Here is a 20,116-nt window from a genome sequence, read left to right on the forward strand (position 1 = left end):
GATTGTAGCTTCCCTTTGCTACTCGCTCCGTGACAATTTGTGCCGTGCATGTCAGCTCACTACCGAGGGCGAGTCTTAGGCATAAACATAAAGACATGTGTTGAGGGGCACCTGGGTGGCTCAGTCGTTAAACGTCTGCCTTCGGCTCAGGTCATGATCCCAGGGTCTGCATCGGGCTCCCTGCTTGACAGGAGGCCTGCTTCTCCCTCTCCCACTCTCCCTGCTTCTGTTCCCTTTCTCACTGTCTCTCTCTCTCTCTCTCAAATGGATAAATAAAAATCTTAAAAAAAAAAAAAAAAAAGACATGTGTTGAATTACACCTGCTCTTTGCTTAGTTGTTTTCAGCAGTCATCTTTCCCTTTTCTTTCTTTGCCTGCCGTTTCCCTGCTTCTTCCCATATCCTGCTCCACCTGCCAAGGTATCCCCCGAAGTTGCCCCTGTCCACTCACCTGTGAAATGGGATGATTCTAGTATCTAGTTCAGTGTATTTTGAGGATGAGCCGTAGAGTGTGTGGTCAGTCACAGTGCCTGGCACATAGCACGTGCGCTCTGCATGTTGACTAGGACAATGACGACGATAAGGAGAAGAGGGGTTTATGCTATACACAGCAGGCTGCCTGAACTGGGAAGTTGGGACAGCCACTAAGAGATCATCTACAGTTCACCTAGGCATTCTGGCTCACAGGATGCTCATAGCACCCCCTCTTGGCATGAACGTTCCTGCAGGGGGACCACAGCTTGCTGGCAGGGCGGCGTCAGACATTTCCTCCAGGGAGAGTCCTTCTAGAATCCTGAACAGCACCGCTCAGGGGCGAGGGGCTGGGATCCACCTGGGGCAGGTTGCGACACCTCACGTCCCACAGGGGCCAGTATCTCCTGCACCAGCTGCTCTGGCAGATCCCCCAGGATCCCCATAAGAGACGGCCAGTTTCCAAGAGTCGCTGTAGCTTTTCCCAGTCCAGATGCAACGTACCGGTCAAGCCTCTTTTTTAAATCACACGCAGTGTTACCTAAAAACACAGTTGATGCGTGCCGTCTTCATTTCTGGAGAGCAGAGCCAGCCAGTTTGCCGAAGGTCACGTTCTCGTGCAGAAGGGGAAATGGTTTCATGAATGCCTTTTTTTCACTGATATGAGGCTCACAGTAAAGCTGCATAGAAAGGTTTTTATCACACTGCTCCAGAGACCTGAAGGCCAGTGAGAACTGGTTTATAATTCTTGACGTGTTAACGCTCTCTTCTGACTTTCTTCTTTGCAAGGATTTCCATTACCCTCTCGGGTGCCGGTTTGGCGACCAGCACAGTTTCCGTTCTCGAACATGTTTCTGTGAGCAAAGGGCACAACAGTCCCTTTCTCCTCTTCTCTCTGTGCAAGTGCTTCTAGCTCTCAGAAGCCCTGAATGATTAACTCAGGGTAGTTGTACTTAAAAAAAAAAAAAAAAAAAATTACACCCTGTGTTATCTCATTTAATGCTTACAACCCTCTGTGAAGTAGGGTTTTTATTAGCTTGTTTTACAGATGAGGAAGCTGAGGTTCTGAGCCTCAGGCGGGTGTTGTAAGAGAAGGCCGCCAGTGAGGGGTGGAGTTAGGGCTCCAGGTCAGGCAGTCGGACCCCAGTCCTGTGCCCTGAAACCACAGTGCTCTGTCTCCTCCCTCTAGTTCTCTGCAGATCCTATTAAGTTGATGGAAAGTTTTCTAGACCCTTTCCCAGAAGTCCCAGAAGCTTCCTTATATCTTGTTGCATGTTTTTCCATGTCTTCCTTAAGTGGACTAAGTTAAACTGAGCCAACTTTACAACCCTCCACTTCTCTGCACCTGCGGGGAGGGCATAGATAGGGTTCACGGCCACCATGAAGTCCCAGGTTACTCCGTTAACTGGACACATGATGTGAGGGCATTCTGGCCACAATAGGCAGGCATGGACAGGATGGATTTAGCCGAGTGGGTTGGCCACCCTATGACCTCTCTCCTTTGGTACTCTCTGTGCATGCACTTTCAACCTGCATACTTGGTCACAGAGGTCTTTTTTTTTTTTTTTAAGGTTTTATTTATTTGTCAGAGAGAGAGAGAGAGCACAAGCAGGGGGAGTGGCACGCAGAGGGAGAAGCAGGCTCCTCCCTGAGGAGGGAGCCTGATGCGGGACTCCAGCCCAGGACCCTGAAGGCAGAGGCTTCACCGACTGAGCCACCCAGGCGCCCCGGGTCAGAGAGGTCTTCACTGGTTGCTCAGTCAGGTTCTTGGGACAAGTGATTCTGCCGGTTGCTCCAGAATTGAGGTCCACCGGACACTATAGGTTGGATGAGGACAGCATTAAGGTGTTATGTGGCCGTGCAGTTTTCTCTTTCGCTGGCAAGGCCTTGGAGGAAGCCACACTGCAGCCCCCGGGGAGGTGGCGAGCGGTGGAGCCTCCAAGCTGGGGCTGAGCAGCTGGGAGAAGAGCCGCCGGTGGCTGTGGCCGATGTTCACATCTTAGTGACATAACTGTCTCCCCAAGGAACACAAGCGGGCCTTCCCTGTCACCCTCTCCAGTCTCAGCAGTTTGGCCGCTTCTCTGGCACATGGCTTCCTAGGTGAGATGGGCAAGGCCACCAGCCTCCAGAGGTACACGGAGGGACCCTCTGCAGATGCGGTTCTGGCCACAGCAGGGCTGCTCCTACGAAGAAGAATGAATGAGAGGGGACTTACTGCAGGCTTTCCACATTTTCTTGTGCTAGTAGTAGTATAGCTTCATTATGATTATTTTTAATTATGCAAGTAACACCTGTTTATAATGAGTTCAGACAACACAGAAGTATGAAAAGTTAAGAAAAGTCGCCCGTCAGGGCGCCTGGGTGGCTCAGTCCGTGAAGCGTCTGCCTTCAGCTCAGGTCATGATCCCAGAGTCCTGGGATCCAGTCCCGCGTCGGGCTCCCTGCTCGGCGGGAAGCCTGCTTCTCCCTCTGCCTCTGTCCCTTGCCCCCCGCTCATGCTTTCTCTCTCTCTCAAATAAATAAATAAAATCTTTTTTTTTTTTTTTTAAACAAAAGTCTCCTGTCCCTGGAGCGGAGGGAATTGGAAGGTGGGCAAAATGGATGAAGGGGATCAGAGGTACAAATTTCCAATTATAAAATAAATAAGTCATGGGTTGTGAAAAAAAAAAAAAAAGAGAAAAAGGCAAAGTCTCCTCTCCTTCTTCCTCATCTCCAACTCCATTTCCCTCAAAGGTGACTAACTACAGTTCACATGTATGAATCCCTGGCAAGACTTTATTTTAGCAAAGATAAATATATCCTTATCCAAAATTTATATAAGGATTTGTATAAGGATATTATAAAACTTGTGTAAGGGTGTGTTTCTATTATATCCTTACAGAAAATATGTTCTCTCATATTTGCTAACTTAATATTATAGCAGGGACATCTTTCCAAGTGGGTACATTTAGCGTTTTTTTTTTTTTTAGTGGTTACATGGTATTCAATTTGGTGAATGTTATGGATGTTCACATATTCAATGCATGCCTCAGTGCATGTATAATCTCTTGGCCCCAATCACATTTTGTTCGTTTCCATTTTGTGCTATTTATGGAAATGCAGTGAATATCCTTTCCATAGACATGTCTTTATACTCTTGTCCCAGCATTTCTGTAGGACACATTTCTAGAAGTAGAATTTCTAAGTCATGGGTCAGGAGCATGTTTAAGTTAGAGACATACCCAGGAGGAAGTTTTATGTCATCTTTAAGAATATCCAAATATTCTTCAACATGAGACTAGAAAGAAGTTCCTCCTTCCCCTGTGGCAGATAATTTGAAGTTGAGGGACGTGGATAAGAAGCTTCTGGAGGGGGGTGCCTGGGTGGCTCAGTTGTTAAGCATCTGCCTTCGGCTCAGGTCATGATCCCAAGGTCCTGGGATTGAGTCCCACATCGGGCTCTCCTCAATGGGAAGCCTGCTTTCCCTCTCCCACTCCCCCTGTTTGTGTTCCTGCTCTCGCTATCTCTCTGTCAAATAAATAAATAAAATCTTTAAAAAAAAAAAAAAGCTTCTGGAGGTGGTTGTTGCTGAATAATACATGATTTCCCTGGAAAGGGATCAGTCAGGATTGCTGTATTTTATTATTAAATTTTCCTTTCAAGGGTATCTTACTTTATTTGAAGTATTTTATCTCAAGAAACTGTCTAGAATCACTTCTTTTAATTGCCCTTTATTTATTATTGAGCCAGAGTAGGGACATTTCATTTTTGATGGTGTTGAGAAGGGCCTTTATTAGAATGGCACAGGAGAAACATCGAAGGGGAAATTTTTTTTCTTATCACTACATCTGACAGTTCTCACTAACTTTGAAATAACTCTAATATGTGCAACATAAAAATTTCAAAATTTTTATGAAAAAATGAATGAAAAAAGAATGCTATAACGATAAAAAGACATGAACATAATGTAAAACCTGCTGTAGACCTTGAATGTCATCCTACAATACATAGCTCTTACTTCTTTTGGCTGCATTTTTCAATCTAAGTTATTCCATTTTTAAATAAATTGATCTCCTTCCTTTAGCTGATGGAGCACGTAATTAATTTCTACTTTTCAAAAATGAAATGCATTCAGTAAATGTACTAGAAAGAACTACTTCCCACTGTGAGGCAAACTGCCGTACGTAGATTAAGATCTTGGAGTCTGGAAGCAAACAGACTGGATTTATTCTCAGCCCTGCAAACACACCAGCACTACTGTTTATGCAAATTACTTAAATTTGTATCTCGGTTTCCTCATCTGTAAAATGGGGATAATGATATCACCTAGCTCATTAAGTTTGTGGGGTGTTCATTTCAAATGCTAGCGATATAGGAAATATGCAAGATGCTATAATAATAATAATTATTATTAATGTTAATGGGATGTGTTATCACATGTTACTCTTTAGTCAATGGGGAGATCATTTCATAGGATAATGTTCATCATATTGTAGTGTTAGGACTTTCAAGGCATTTTCTTTTCAAAATTTCTTTTCAAAAGTGTATTCCATTTACCCTGATAATTTTTGCTCGCTGAGAATATCCAAGTGTGTACAAATGATGGCGTCTGTGTATGTTGTATGTGTGTGATTTTTTTTTAAGATTTTATTTATTCATTTGAGAGACAGAGCATAAGCGGGGGAGGGGCTGAGCAGGGAGCCCAATGCAGGCCTCTGGGATCATGACCTGAACTGAAGGCAGGCGCTCAGCCAACTGAGCCACCCAGGCGCCCCTGTATGTGTGTGATTTAGATAGAAGATTCACAGGGAAAAAAACCCACACCAGCTATCATTCAGAGATAATGAATCTAAAAAGGGATAGGGTAGAAAAACAATGTTTTTAACAGACTAAGATTACAATTGTGGGTGATTATTTCTGATGACATTATATCATACTAGATCCTTGCTCAGGCCTAAGATGAAAATCCATTTTTCTTCCATGAATTTTATGAGCTTGTTTAGAATCATTAGTTCTTAACATTAACAAGCTGATTCAAATATTTTGTTGCACTTTTGAAAAGCCACGTTGTAGACTTTTGTTGCCCTAACCTCTTTTGTTTCCACTTTCAGAGCTCCTATGGATATGGTGACCTGTTCTCTGACACCTGGAAAGCCTTTACTGATTATGATGTTATACATTTGAAAACTTATGATTCCAAAAGGGTACTGGAAACTTTCCTGAAATGTCTGTAAATAACAGTCATTGCAGATGACTCACTCATCAAATAAATATTTAATATGAGTTTCTATTAGCTATTGCCATTGGTTTCTGACTTTGTAGTTTCTTTTTTTATAACTTTGAATCATTCTTAATTATTAACCATGTAGTGTTAAGAAAATTTTTCCTTTAGATTCTCCAAAATTATGAATTTCCCTTGAGTGAAATAGTTTGCTATTCAAAATATTTCAGTGCAAAAAGATTAATTAAAATTTATTTTCTGTGATTATAAGTACTATTTTGATGTGGTACAAATTGTTTTCTCTTACCTTGTATAATACCTTCATTCTTAGGTATGTTTTAAAGAAGCTGTTTTTTCCTTACTCCCCCGGATGCGATACGGGCTGTTCTATAATACCCCTTTGGTAAGCATATCTGTTATTCATATTCATATTTATACATTTATTCTTCATAGGTTTTTTTTTTAAGATTTATTTATTTATTTTAGAGAGAGAGAGGCACACCTGTGCGGGGGGAGGGGCGGGGCAAAGGGAGAGGGAAAGAGAATTCTCAAGCAGACTCCCGTTGAACATGGAGCTGGACTCAGGGCTTGATCCCCGGACTGTGAGATCATGACCTGACCTGAAATCAAGAGTTGGCCGCTTAACCAACTGAGCTATTCAGGCATCCCTATTCTTGATAGGTTTTAAGATAACATTTATATGTAACTTGAGAACATCTTCAAGAGTAATACACAATTATTCACTGTAATATGAACTATTGTTTTCATGTTAGATATCTGGCTGCCAAAACACGGGATTATTCAGGGCATTTTCCCAGCATGTGCTACACAGACTGAACATCACACAGGAGGGACCCAAGGTAAGGATTACCTTGTGAGTTCTGACGTGGGCCTGACTTCACCCGAAATAAAAATCAATGCCACCTTTGCAGAAAAAGAATCAGAAGACAGTGTTTTCTCAGTTAATACTTTCTCACCTGAAGTGATCCAAAATCAGATGTTACCAACCTGTGGCAGATAAGCTAAGGGACAGTGGAAGTATGTGCTTTTTTTCTCCTTTTCCTTTTCCCTGTCTTTCCCCATGTCACCTGGTTCTCCCCCCAAATCCCCACCTAATCCACAAACCCCTGCCAAAAATTCCATGGAGCTAACCAAACAGAAGTGTAATAAACAGGTTTTGTCTTCTGTGGCTAAAGTGGATGCATTTTTGTTTCCTGTGAGAACTCTGAAGGAATCAGGCTAAAACCATAATCGTCCCCTAAATGTATCCTGATTGAGTTTCATCTCTTTGTGAAAATCACATTTTAGGTTCTAGCATTCACTCATATGTGCAGGCATATAGAGCATGATTTTGCCTTTTCCTTTTGATTACAGGACGGAAAAATCCGAGTCACCATTCTTGCACGGAGTACAGAGTACCGGAAAATACTAAACCAAAATGAGGTTAGTGTGTGGTAGGCATTTTTAATATCATTGTATTGAATTTAACTTCCTGTGACTGATGCGCTTAATTTTTTTCACATTGCATTAAATGCTTTGATTTGAAATTATTAGCTTTTAGAAAAGTTTGGTGGCTATGCCTGGTTCATTTATTGGACTTCTCGTGGAAGTCAGCAAACCACCCATTGCCCAAACCAGCTTTGCCTCACGGGAAACGTGCATCTGCCCCAACTCAGAGGGGAAACAGAGGCAGAAATTCTGATTCCTGCCTTTACTGCCATAGATTGCCAAACATTCTGCCTCTGGACAAACGAGCAGCAGAAATGCAAGAGTATCTCTTGAGAGGTGGTTGATGGAGCATTGTGATACGGTAGCATCCACCACCTAAGTTGGAAGAGTCTCCGTTCTTTTCATGACTGTGTGTCTTAGAAACTATTCACCTCTTAGGTTCTCTGATTCATTTCGATAGCATCAACTCGTACATTGTACTTAAATAAGATCACCCTGTAAGGCACCTGCCTACAACAGCATGGCTGGAAGATGTTCTCACAGTAGTATGATTGATTGCACAGAAATGTGTTGGGCACCTGCTGTGTCCTGGGCCATATTCTAGGCCCTGGAGCTACAGGAGAGGACAAGACAGGTAAGGTCCCTGTCCTCATGGAGCTTATGCTCTCAAGGTGGGACAGACAAGAAATAAGTAAACAAGTCCCTAAGTAAGATGATTTCAGGTAGTGGGCAGTGCTGCAAAGGAAGTAAAACAAGGTGATGTGTTGGGGCAGGAGATGCAGGAGGAAGGGGGAAGCAGTCAGGTGAGGTGTTTAAAGAGGTGCTGTTGGCAGAGACCTTATCAGTAAGAAACCAGCCAGGGAGAGAGCCTCCCAGGCAGAAGCAAATGGCCTGTGGTGTTCAGAGCTTTAGGTGCTCCAGGAATGGAGAGGTCACCAGCGTAACTGGCACAGTGGGAGAGGTGAGGATGACCCCACAAGAGGTCAGAGAAGTCAGGCAGGGTATGAGGAGGTCCCCTATCTTATCAGCCTCATGGACCTGGGTGAGGAGATGGGCAGGTTTTATTCCAGTGGGAGGGAAGCCTCTGTGAAGTTTGCAGCACGGTGTGGTAGGCAGAATCATGGGCCACCACCAAAAGATGTCCACGTCCTAATCCCTGGAACCCATGACTAGGTTAGGTTATGTGGCAAAGGGATGCTAAGCTTGCAGGTGAAATTAAGGTTGCTCATCAGCTGGCCTGAAAATGGAGAGATCAACCTGGATGATCCAGGAGGGCCCGATGGAATCACCAAAGGGCCTTAAGCTGTCTCCACCAGAGAGCTTTTGCCTCTGCCTGGAAAGCTCTTTGCTTAGCTGGATTCTTCTCACTGACCGGATTTCTGTTGAGCACCTCCTGGAAAGTGGAAGAGGAAGACAGAATCCAGGAAGGAGACATGAGGATAGAAGCAGGGCCAGAGAGATGCCACGTTTCTGGGTTTGAAGATGGAGGAAGGGCCCCGAGCCAAGGAATGCGATGGCTTCTAGAAGCTGGGCACGGATTCTCCCCTCGAGCCCCCAGAAGGAGCACAGCCCTGTGGACAGCTGTCTGTCTCACTGTTGGACTACTGTCCTGCAGAACAGTGGGAGGGTCAGTTGTGTTCTTGTGAGGTGTGGACTCTGTGGTAATTGGTCGTAGCAGCTTGTTGAAAACGAATACACAGGCAGAGACGTGAACTGGCTTATTTATTTATTTGTAAACCACTCTTGCTGCAAGAGCAGGAGCAGAGGGATTCATGCAGAGCCGTCACTGTGGCCCCGGTAAGAGTTTGGATGAAGGTGATGACAGCAGAGATGATAAAGGAAATGGATTCAAGATCAGTCTCGGAGAGTGAGTCTAGGAGACTTCCTGTCGGTATATGCAGGTACACATGAGGTCAGCCCAGGAAAGGCACTGAGAATCAGAGGTGAACTCCCGGGCTTTTAGCTTGAGCAGGCCAGTGGACTTGAGATGGGAGAAGCTCAGTAGGAGGGGACTGGAGGCAGGTTTGGATGGGTAAAATGTTTTACATAGATTAATTTGGATGCCTAACGGGCAGATCAAAATTATGTAATTAGTGTCTTGAGATCCATATGGATTATGGAGGACATGAACATATGGTGTAATGAGACAGTGATTGGAAGCCGTGGGTGGAAGAAATGAGCTGTGTGTGTGTGTGTGTGTGTGTGTGTGTGTGTGTTAAAGACCTGGGAATAAAAATGTATCAAGTGATGCAGGGCTGGGGTAGATGGATGGGAAGCCTGACAAGAACACAGAGGCTTAGAGGTTACAAAACATGCTTAAGGTCACCCAGCCAGGGAGCAGAATAATGGGGGGTAAGCCGCGGTCGTCAGGGTCTGAGCCTTCTTCTTAACCAGAGAACTCTGCTGCTCCAACACAAATAAATGTGAGGAGGCTGACCCACCTTGGCTGCCAGTCCGCTGGAAAGGCTGGCCAAGGAGCAGCCTCAAACCCTGGCAAGCGGTCCAGCGCAAAGGGGTAGCACCAGTGGGTGCCGCGGTATAGCGAGCGACGTGTTCACATCTGGTCCCACTGATCGTGCAAACGATGTTGCCCATGGGTGAGATTTGGCAGTTCGGATCTGAACTCTAAGCCAAAGAGCACCCACCGGCTGCTTTTCTCCCGGTGATCGGCATCACTTGAAAAGGCAGCTACCAAGCAGAGAAGAAAGCACCTTTGACTCTACCTTGATTCATGAATAGGTAGATAGATAGATAGATGCCTGTTTTTGTTTTTACTGGAGGCTCAGGTGGCACTTGACAGTTCATAAAATGGCTTCAGAGGTAGCGGCTAGAGGAGAGACAAAAAATAAACTGGGGTGGGAAAGAAAAACAACCAGGAGGAGTTAAGAGCTGACTGGTTCCTTCTCAGTCTGATGTAGGGGAGGGAGGTGGTGCCTCTGAACAATAGAATGGATCCCTTCCTTCAGCCCTTGGTAGGGGACAGAGAAAAAGCAAAAGACCTTTGGCCCTCCGGAGTCTCAAGGAAAAGGGCTGCCTGCGTGGCTCAGTTGGTTAAGCGGCGGCTTTCGGCTCAGGTCCTGATCTCAGGGTCCTGGGATCGAGTCCCGAGTCGGACTCCTTGCTCAGCGGGGAGTCTGCTTCTCCCTCTCCGTCTTCCCCTGCCCCTGCTTGTGTGCTCTCTCTCTCAAATGAATAAATACAATTTTTAAGGAAAAAAAAACCCCAGATGCTCTCATTAAATGACAGTTCCTGCAATCCTGCCCAACCTCGGGACTGGATAATCATGTCAGAGGGCTGTGGCCACCTCCACGGTGTGACTAGAAATTGTAAAAAAAAAAAAAAAAAAAAAAAGCCTGTTTGCTTGAGGACCCTCTGAAACGAGATTCTTTTTATGTGGACCCATCTCATTACAAGACCAGGGCTCATGCATGGGGATTAATTCGCTCCTGGAAAACGGAATTCTAACCTATCCTCACTCCTTCAACTCTCTGACATAAGCAGTATATTCAGGGGAGTTCAGGGGCTGTCTAGAGAGAGAAACTTCCATTCTATAACTGTGTATGTGTGTAACAGGGGAAGGAAGTGGATGTAAGTCCTTGCCTGTTGCTTTTAACAGGGCACTGCCTAAAAACACAGATTCTGGGGTCAGAGGACCTAGATTTAATTTTGGCTCTGCCCTTTGCTAACTGCAAGATCCTGGGAAAGTTCCTTAAACATCTCTAAGCCTCCATTGTATCATTTTAAAATAGGCATATGGGGTGGGGGGGGAGGTGCCTGGGTGATTCAGTCAGGTAAGTGACTTAGTTTCAGCTCAGGTCATGATTTCAGGGTCATGAGATCGAGCCCTGAGTAGGGCTCCCCGCTCTCAGCTCAGAGTCCACTTGAGATTCTCTCCCCCACCCTCCCCCCTCTATTCCTCCGTTCGCTCACACGTGTGGCTTTCTCCCTCTCTCAAATAAATAAATAAACTGTTAAAAAAAGGCATATGGGGGTGCCTGAGGCTGGCTCAGTCAGAGGAGCATGTTACTCTTGATCTTGGGGTTGTGGGTTCAAGCCCCATATTGGGTGTAGAGATTACTTAAAATCTTTAAAAAAAATAGGCGTAATAATGTTTACTTGGTATGAGACTTGTATGAGGATTAAGTGACGAGCACCTAAAGCACTGAGCATTGCCAGCACAGTTGAAGTGATACTTTTGTTACCATTTTTGTTGTATAGTGCACGCCACAGGCCACAGGATACAAGGGCAAAAATTTCTGAATAGCAGTGACCCACAGTGTTGGGTTAAGATGGCTAATTGTGAGGGACACAGAGAACCATGGCTGTATTTCTGATACTAGGTTAATTGTGCTTTGTTACTTTCTGTTTGCTAGAAGAATAATTGTTTTTCTGTGTAGAAATATTGAGAACATTTTTTTCTGCCAAAAATTTAATGTTTTCAGAGGATAAGGCCAAAAGCACAAGTAGTTTGTCTGAAATGAGATAAGGCATAGGGAGAAAACTCTTAACATAAAGCCCGGAACAAGGTAGGTGCCCAGCAAACCTATGTTGAAAAATTGAGGGATTAACTAGCAAGTAGTAATAATAGCAGTTAACAGGTAGTGGGCTCTGTGCCGAGCACTTCACTCCCATGAATTTGCTGCTTTCAGCCTTTATGACAGCCCAGGTGGTGGGATTTTAGGGAGGTAATGTGACCGAGGGGTGGAATCCGCATTTGAACTCAGTTAAAGGTTAAAACAGTAGATCTGGATGATAGGTAATACCTGAAAAATATTATGTATGAAAATAAGAAATTTTAGGACTCAAAGGAAAATAAAACAGAAGAGAAGGAAGGAAAAGACATTCTAAATGTTTTTTTTTCCCCCTAGCTGGTAAACGCACTGAAAACGGTATCTACACTTGAGGTTCAGATTGTCGATTACAAATATAAGTAAGTAATATCCCGCTCTTGGACAGACACTGTCATCTTTTGCTTGGATGAGTTAATGGAAAATCAAAAGGGTTTTTCGAATGGTAGCCGTTGACACTGATAGACCAGGAAGGGACAGGCAGACACCTCCGTGAGTGAAGTGAGCAGGTGAGGACCCTGGGCGGACAGGGGCGGTTGCTCCTCGGCTGTGTGCGGTCTGATGTTTCGACACCATCTCATTGTTCAAGCGAAGTGGTGAATCCAGAGTTCTTTTTTCGAGTCCACGTTTTCATTTGAAATTTCTGAATTTTTAGAAGTTGGAAAAAAAAAAAAATAGGGGCGCCTGGATGGCATAGTCAGTTAAGCGTCCGACTCTTGGTTTTAGCTCCCGTCATGATCTCAGGGTCCTGAGATAGAGTCTCACATCAGGCTCCATACTCCGCAGAGAGTCTGCTTGGGATTCTCTCGCCCCCCCCCCCTTCCTCTGTCCCTCCCCCACACTCACGCTGTCTATTTCTCTCTCTCTCTCAAAAATAAATAAATCTTGAAAAAAAAAAGTTGGCAACTAATTCTGAATTTAAAAAAAAATGTTAAAATGTTCCTGGCCTAATTTGTCCTGTTAGCTGCTGGGTCTCAACTCCTGGCCTAAAATTAGTTCTATGGGAATAATTTGAGGGTCATAGAGTAATATGAGGTTTCTAAAAATATTACAAAGTATTTGCATTTCTTTTAAAACTCCAGCACAAGCAAAAGGCTTAGAAAGACAGAATATGCCTAACATTTACTGTCTAGGTAAGTCCTGTGGATGTAAAAACAACAGTGCCTGGTCCTGGTTGAAAGAAAAAAGCTCAGAAGGAAAGGTGAAGACTTTTCTCTCCTCCCTTGCCCACCTACAGTCATTGTCTTGTTTTCCAAATTTAATCCTATGAACAGTTTCTACGTTAAAAAAGGAAAAGTATCCATATTTCAGCATATGGGTCTCTGTTATTGATAGCTTAGAACTTAACAGTAAGAAGGGCATCTGGCTGGCTCAGTCCGCAGACCACGTGACTCCAGATCTCAGGGTTGTGCGTTCGAGCCCCACACTGGGTGTGGAGCCTACTTAAAAAATAAACAAACAAAAAACAACAACTTAGCAGTAAACAGGGGAGTTCCGCACCTTATTCTTCATACATCCATTCATTTATATATTCAATCTTTATCGTGTACCTGCCAGCCGGTCACAGGCTTTGAAGTAGGAGTCCAGTTATGGAGGATGGCATGGCTTTGGTCTTGAGGACCACAGACCCGGAATACAAATAAATAGCAGTCGTAAGAACAGCTACCATCTGTTGTGACTTACTCTTATGCTTTATGTCCTCTCACTCTTCCTACAGTCTTAGGAGGTTGGCAGAACTATTCCTGTCTTACAAATTACACTGTGCAGTGGTGCCTTCACCACAGGAAGACACGGAGAAAGAAGAGGGCCCGAGGTCAGGCTGACAGAACTGGGGAGGGCACCTCGGACGCTCAGGCGTTGACTGGCTTGTAGGATATGTAGGTTTTTTCAGGTGAAGGAAGAGTAACAATAAATTCAGACCTTGCCATTCCCGGGGAAGCATTACAAAACAGTGGGTGGAGCTTTGCCTCCTTATCCTCAGACTCCAGGGTTCTGTCCATCTGGGCACATCCTCATCCTTCCCCTGGCATCAGTTGGCATTCCTGGAGAAACCAAGGCATGTGCACCTCTTGTGAGACACACACAGGGTGCCCCCTGTCTTCCTTTCCCTGTGTGGCGTGTGGGGTTTCTGTTGTACTTCAAAAGGAAGCTCTTTAAAGAGGAGGAGCTGGGGGGCACCTGGGTGGCTCAGTCGGTTAGGTGTTCGACTCTTGATTTCAGCTCAGGTCATGATCTCAGGGTGGTGAGATCGAGCCCCACGTTGGGCTCTGTGCTCAGCATGGAGTCTGCTTGTCCCTCTTCCTCTGCACCACCCCCCCAATGCTCACTCATTCTCTCTCTCCCTCAAATAAATAAACAGAATCTTAAAAAATAAAGAGGAGAAGCTGGGAATTCTTATTCTCTTCTTAAATCCCAAATAATCTTGGTCATTTTTTTTTTCCTTTGGGTAAGCAGGACTGGGCGATCTAATTCCATTATGTGTATTCAGAGGATTATACTTAGTCCAGTGTTTCTTGCCAGCCTCATTTCAGTGGACATTTTTGGCATTGACTTTGTGTTCAGAGTTTGCATGTTTTTTAGGGTCTTGAATTCGGAGCACACTTTGATGATCTTAATGTGCATAAAATTGTGGATTAGTTTGTTGCAGTCAGGACAATGCCTTGGTGGTATCTGAGCTAATTTTAGGTGTACCCAGATGGCATTGAATAAACTCCAGTCACACAAGGAGTATTTATTTTATAAAAAAAATTCTTTTATTATCTTAAGGAAGTAGTTTTCAGTTTGATGCTGGTATATCATAACATCTCTTTAGTAGCCTGCTGATTTCCCTGTTTCAAAAAGAAAGAGCGGGCCTCGGGCTCAGAGCTTTGCCTTGCTGTGGGATCTACCTAGATTTGAATCTTTTTCCTTTGATTATATCTGTTTTTACAGTTTTGTTGGACCTGTGTTACCGGTTTTTCATTTAAGACAGTGCTAAAAGTTTCCTTCTAAAATAAACACATTTAGGGGCACCTGGCTGGGTAGAGCTTGCAACTGTTGATCTCGGGGTCGTGAGTTCAAACCCCACATTGTGTAGAGATTGAAAACGAAGTCTTAGGGGCGCCTGGGTGGCTCAGTCATTAAGCGTCTGCCTTCGGCTCAGGTCATGATTTCAGGTCTTGGGATCGAGCCCCGCATCGGGCTCCCTGCTCCGCAGGAAGCCTGCTTCTCCTTCTCCCACTCCCCCTGCTTGTGTTCCCTCACTGTGTCTCTCTCTCTGTCAAATAAATAAATAAAATCTTAAAAAAAAAAAAAAAGAAAAGAAAACGAAGTCTTAAAATGAAATCTTAAAAAAAATGAAATTTGAAAAAAAGGAAATCTTTAAAAAATGCATTTATTTGCAAATATTTGCACTTTTTAAAAAAAGTGAGCTTACTTAGAAAACAACGTTAAATTATTAAATTATTAAGCTATTAATTCCTGGAGTAGGCTTGAAATTGGCAAAAAGCCATAGTGGAATGTGATTTAAATTGGGAAAGACACTTGTATGAATATTGTTACCGTGAGTCCTGAGCTAAGTCATCTTAACAGTTTCTGTCTTCTCCCCATCTGTCTTTTGTTGTTCTATATGCTCGCAGGGAACTTGGGTTTTTGGATCAGCTGAGGATCACTCATAACACAGACATATTTATTGGAATGCATGGAGCTGGTCTTACCCATTTACTTTTCCTTCCAGACTGGGCTGCTGTATTTGAACTGTAAGTGCTTTGAGACAGCTTTACATTGAGGCCGCGAATAATGCTTTTTATGCATGCCGAGACTGTCATTCAGAGCTTCAAAAGGCCTAATATTTACTCCTTACAGGAAAGTCACATCATATAGGCTTCTAGAAAGAAAACAAACCTCAAGTTAAAAATGTGAAGTCTGCAGCCACCATTCACTTAGCAAGCAAATTCCGCTTTCTCCCTCCATCTCATGATGATGTGGGAGATGTGCGTCTGTGACTTCCGTCCTCGAAGCTCGTTCCTGTGTGCCTCTCTGGCTGTGATCATCTCTCTGCCCTCTGTATCATTGTTATGGTAAAAGGCAACCTGTATGTTGCATACCTCTGTTCACGGCAGCACTGTTCCCAATAGCCAATGTGGAAACCATCCAAATGTCCATCAGCGGATGAACGGATAAACAGAATGTGAAATGTGGGTCTATCTGCATACCTCTGCATTAGTCAGCCTTAAAAAAGAGGGGGATCCTGTCACAGGCTACAACATGGATGAACCCTGAGGATATTATGTTAAGTAGAATAAGCTAGTCACGAAAGGACATATACTGTGTGATTTCACTTATGTGAGGTATGCAGAGTAGTCTGGTTCACAGAGATGGAGCATAGAATGGGGGTTGCCAGGGGTCCGTGGGGGGAGGGGAATGAAGAGTTCTTGTTGCATGGAACAGAGTTTCAGTTTTGCAAGATGGGGACTTTCTGGAGATTGGTTGCACAACATGAATACTCTTAACACTATGGAACTGTACACTTAAACATGGACAAGATGGTAAATTTTATGTGTTTTCTACCACAATAAAAACAAGAGAGTTCAAGAACCTGTATGTCTCACGAAGAGCATAGCTCCAAAACACAGGCCAGCCACTCTGCCTTGTGCTCACTGATTCCATCCACAGGGAAACTGAGGCTTCAAGGTGAAAATGGTCTTTCTGGGGCACTCCTCTAACCGGGGTGGGTGGTTATGGAGACATGGCCCTCTCCCCCTTGGTAATTCTGCCCTGGACACGATGCCTCATCTTTCATTCTGGACACGCCAACAGTGGTTACTGTTAACTTCATTTCTCTCTTTGTGTCTAAGCACCTAGATTTCACTCAGGTTTTAAATGGGAGACTATTTAGAAAAAAAGTTGTGAACTTCCCACATTCTGCAAAAATATTTGAAATACATATACGTTAGAGAAATAGCCAGATAATTATGGATTCTATCTCAGTGCTTCATTTCCTCCAGAGGGAGGGAGGTAAAGAAGGAAGGGAGGGAGGGAAGGAAAGAGGTGTAATTGATAACCCTTGGGCCTTGGAGCTCAGCAGACTGGGCTCAGTTTTTGCTTCCCTAGCTGTGTGCCCTTGGATGTGGTACCTCCCCTAAGTCTGCTTCCATGTGTGTAGACTGGGTATTAGGAGATAATATCAAGTTCACAGGCAGTTGGCCCTATTGATAAACTTCAGTTCCTTCCAAACCTTGATCCTGTTTGGTTTTTTTAAAGTTGAGGTAGCTTAGTTATGAGGATATTTAAAAAATAATCTCCATCGATCTTGTATACTAGTTACACAACCTTTTGCAGGAAGATATTTGGGAGGCGCGTTATTTCCCAGAGAAATGTTGATTGGCAAAATGCCTGGACACAGGTCTCATGTGTGGGTGCATCCTTAGGTACAACTGTGAAGATGAGCGCTGTTACTTAGACCTGGCCAGGCTGAGAGGCATCCACTACATCACTTGGCGAAGGCAGAACAAAGTCTTTCCTCAGGATAAGGTAAAGTTCAGTGATGAAACTCACCTTGTTTTGTGTTGTTTTTTTTTTTTCTTTTCACCTCATTTTGCTTTTTCATTGGTTTAAAGTATCTAATTAATATGAAAAACTATCATTAAACTTCAAAGATAAACTGTTCTTCTCTGGAACATTGAGTTGTATTTTATATTTGCAAGTTGGGGGAAAAGGGAAATAAATCACTCTGTATCTGTATGTTGAGAAGACGACTTTGGGAACTTTGGGCCTAGGAAGATGTATTAAATTATATATAGGAGGGATCAGCAAACTATAGACCAGTAGGCCAAATCTGGCCCCCCCACTGTTTTTATAAGTAAAGTTTTATTGGGACGGTTGCCTTGGCCAAAGTAAAATGATTTTTTTCCTGTTCAGAAAACCATATCCTCAGTGACTTACAGATTTATGTTTTGGTTTGGTTTTGTAGGGCCACCACCCAACTCTGGGGGAACATCCAAAATTTACCAACTATTCTTTCGATGTAGAAGAATTCATGTACCTTGTCCTTCAGGCTGCAGACCACGTATTACAACACCCAAAGTGGCCATTTAAGAAAAAACGTGATGAGCTATAAATGTGCTGAATCTGTTTGCAAAATCTGTTTGTTTAAACATTCCACCACCCAGACTCACAGTTAAGTCAGTAAAACACCTTGTTATTTCCTAGCCCCAAATTACCTTTTCTATACCAAAACATGCCTTCAGGATAGTACTTAAGTGTTGTAGAGTCTTTAACTGTTTCCTGGGATTTTTGTGTCATAGCTATTTATCAAGATACTGTTTTTGCACTGAAAACTTTACTCTTTATAAATAAGGCTGTATTAGGCTGATTAGTACATTTGAGCTTCTTAGGTTTACCAAAGTTTTCACCTTTCTTGGCTTTAGAATTTGTAAATGTTTTTGTAGAATAACACGGGATTATAATTCTAGAGGCTTCTAACTTGTTTGTGTTATATTTGAGTAAATTCACAGAAACTTTTTTATTTGCCAAAATCTGTTCATAACACTGTGGTAGGAAAGGAAAACATACAACACACACACACACACACACAGAGTGGTGTGATTCTCAGTACCAAGCTATAGGTAGCCTACTCCATGTTAGAGATCAGTGTTTATAAACAGGTCTGTTTTACCCTCTCAGAGTCCAGACATACTCCCACAGAATTCTCTGCTGTATCTGCTAAGTGAACTCCAGGTTATATGCACCAGTAATTTGTATAAACCATGCTGCTACATTAATTTATATTAACAGATTGCATATGCAAATCATGTTTTTCCCAAAACGTAAACTACATATGATAAAAACAAATTAGAACATCCCTTAGGACGTCTTTGGATACCTTCTAGCTGGTTTCCACTAATTCCTTCTTAGCCCTGGAGAGCATTTATGTTGAATTTATGTATCAAAGGGTCGTTTCCAGTGTGCACGGACCTGTGACGGCATACCCCTATGTGTGTGCATCTACCTCTTTTAGCATGGATGTATTCCCCTTTGAGTTCGCAGGCTTCACGGTAGCTACATGAAGAGCGTTTTTCCCTATCAAAAATGAAGACCAAAAAAAAATAAATAAATAAAAAATAAAGACACATGCGAATTATCCATTTCAAAATGAAAAAGAAGCCATGAGAAAGTACCATTGATTAAAAAGAATATCTGAAATGCAGACCCACTCTTTGGGATTCATTTCTCACTGTTGATGAACTTTCAATTCAGGGGTCAGAAACCATGGATTTCATTTACCACAAAATGTGAAGTTTACATTTTATTAACACTTGAGAAATCTAATTTACAGATGAATGACTTCTATTTTTTCAAGTAGAGGATTAGCAGAGCTGAGAATTTTTTTAAAAAACATTTTAGCATTGTAAAAAAAAGAGAGAGAGAGAGTATGTAACAGAGAAGTAACCTGAGAAACCTAAAATATTTGTTTTTTGGACCTTTACGGAACAAGTTGGCTGACCCCTGCTTTCAAGGATTATGAACAGTCTTCTAGAGTTTAGGGATATTTATTAAAATCTCTGTAAAGAAAGTAATGCATCATAGCTTTGATTCGCGTGTTAAATTGTGTAAAAAGAATTAGAACCTATGAATTTTGCAATGAGTGGTGTGGCTGCTCTTTGTGTAGAATAGTGAGTCACCACTGGGAAAAGATTTCACTTGAAAAGCAACGTAAAAGCAGCATTGCACTTGATCAGAGAGGTATGAACATCCGAAAAAAGTGTCAGTGTCTATAGTCATATAAGAAGTATGTAGAAATGCGATTCTATAGCCTAGCAAGAAGTCTAGAAACTGAGAACAGTTGCATAATACAACTATTGTATTTGAATATTTTGCATTTATAGAAAGAATGCTTTTTATGTAAATGAGTACATTTGACACTTTATGGAATTAACTTTTATCAGACTTTTTATATGGGAGCAAAAGATCTTTAAATGGTTATAAAATTTAAATGTAAAGAGGGCTTTTTTTTAATTAAGTCTTGAAAAGAGATGCATTTCATTGTTTGTACATTTTGGGTATGACTTTGGAATAAATCTTTTTATATTTTATTTAAATACCAGAACAATTTTCAAGGTTTTCTGTGTCTGACGGTTATACACTTACTCTTTGGCAGTCTAGTAGCTTTAGATTAGAAAAATTAAGTAGCTCACTGATGAAGAATTCATTTTCCGGAAAAATTATGCATTATGTTTATTTAGCAGTTTATTATATGATGCTTTCACACATGGTATAGTGTGTAACTTTTACAAAAAATGACATAAGAAGTATTGTTCTCATTTTTCACATGAAAAAAAAATCAGATGCTGTTTAAGGGACTTCCCTAAAGATCACAGTTCTTCTAGTTCCATATCCATAGTCTTCCATCATGTTACTTGCTTGCTTATTCAATAAATATTGAGTAACTGC

The 20,116-nt window shown here is 42.7% G+C and overlaps 1 protein-coding gene across 1 annotated transcript in view; it reads left to right on the forward strand.

Annotated features, from left to right (window-relative positions):
- The window catches only part of EOGT (EGF domain specific O-linked N-acetylglucosamine transferase), a 36,038-nt gene extending 16,377 nt beyond the window's left edge, over window positions 1-19,661 (forward strand). The window contains exons 11-18 of the mRNA XM_021694945.1: window positions 5,560-5,652; window positions 6,001-6,072; window positions 6,443-6,529; window positions 7,044-7,112; window positions 11,987-12,048; window positions 15,304-15,423; window positions 17,095-17,197; window positions 17,637-19,661. Of these exons, the coding sequence (XP_021550620.1) occupies window positions 5,560-5,652; window positions 6,001-6,072; window positions 6,443-6,529; window positions 7,044-7,112; window positions 11,987-12,048; window positions 15,304-15,423; window positions 17,095-17,197; window positions 17,637-17,783 (753 nt within the window). The 3' untranslated portion in view covers window positions 17,784-19,661. The remainder of the gene's footprint in view (window positions 1-5,559; window positions 5,653-6,000; window positions 6,073-6,442; window positions 6,530-7,043; window positions 7,113-11,986; window positions 12,049-15,303; window positions 15,424-17,094; window positions 17,198-17,636) is intronic.
- Window positions 19,662-20,116: the final 455 nt, after the last annotated feature.

Source organism: Neomonachus schauinslandi, chromosome 1, assembly GCF_002201575.2.
Source record: "Neomonachus schauinslandi chromosome 1, ASM220157v2, whole genome shotgun sequence".
Lineage (NCBI taxonomy): Eukaryota > Metazoa > Chordata > Mammalia > Carnivora > Phocidae > Neomonachus > Neomonachus schauinslandi.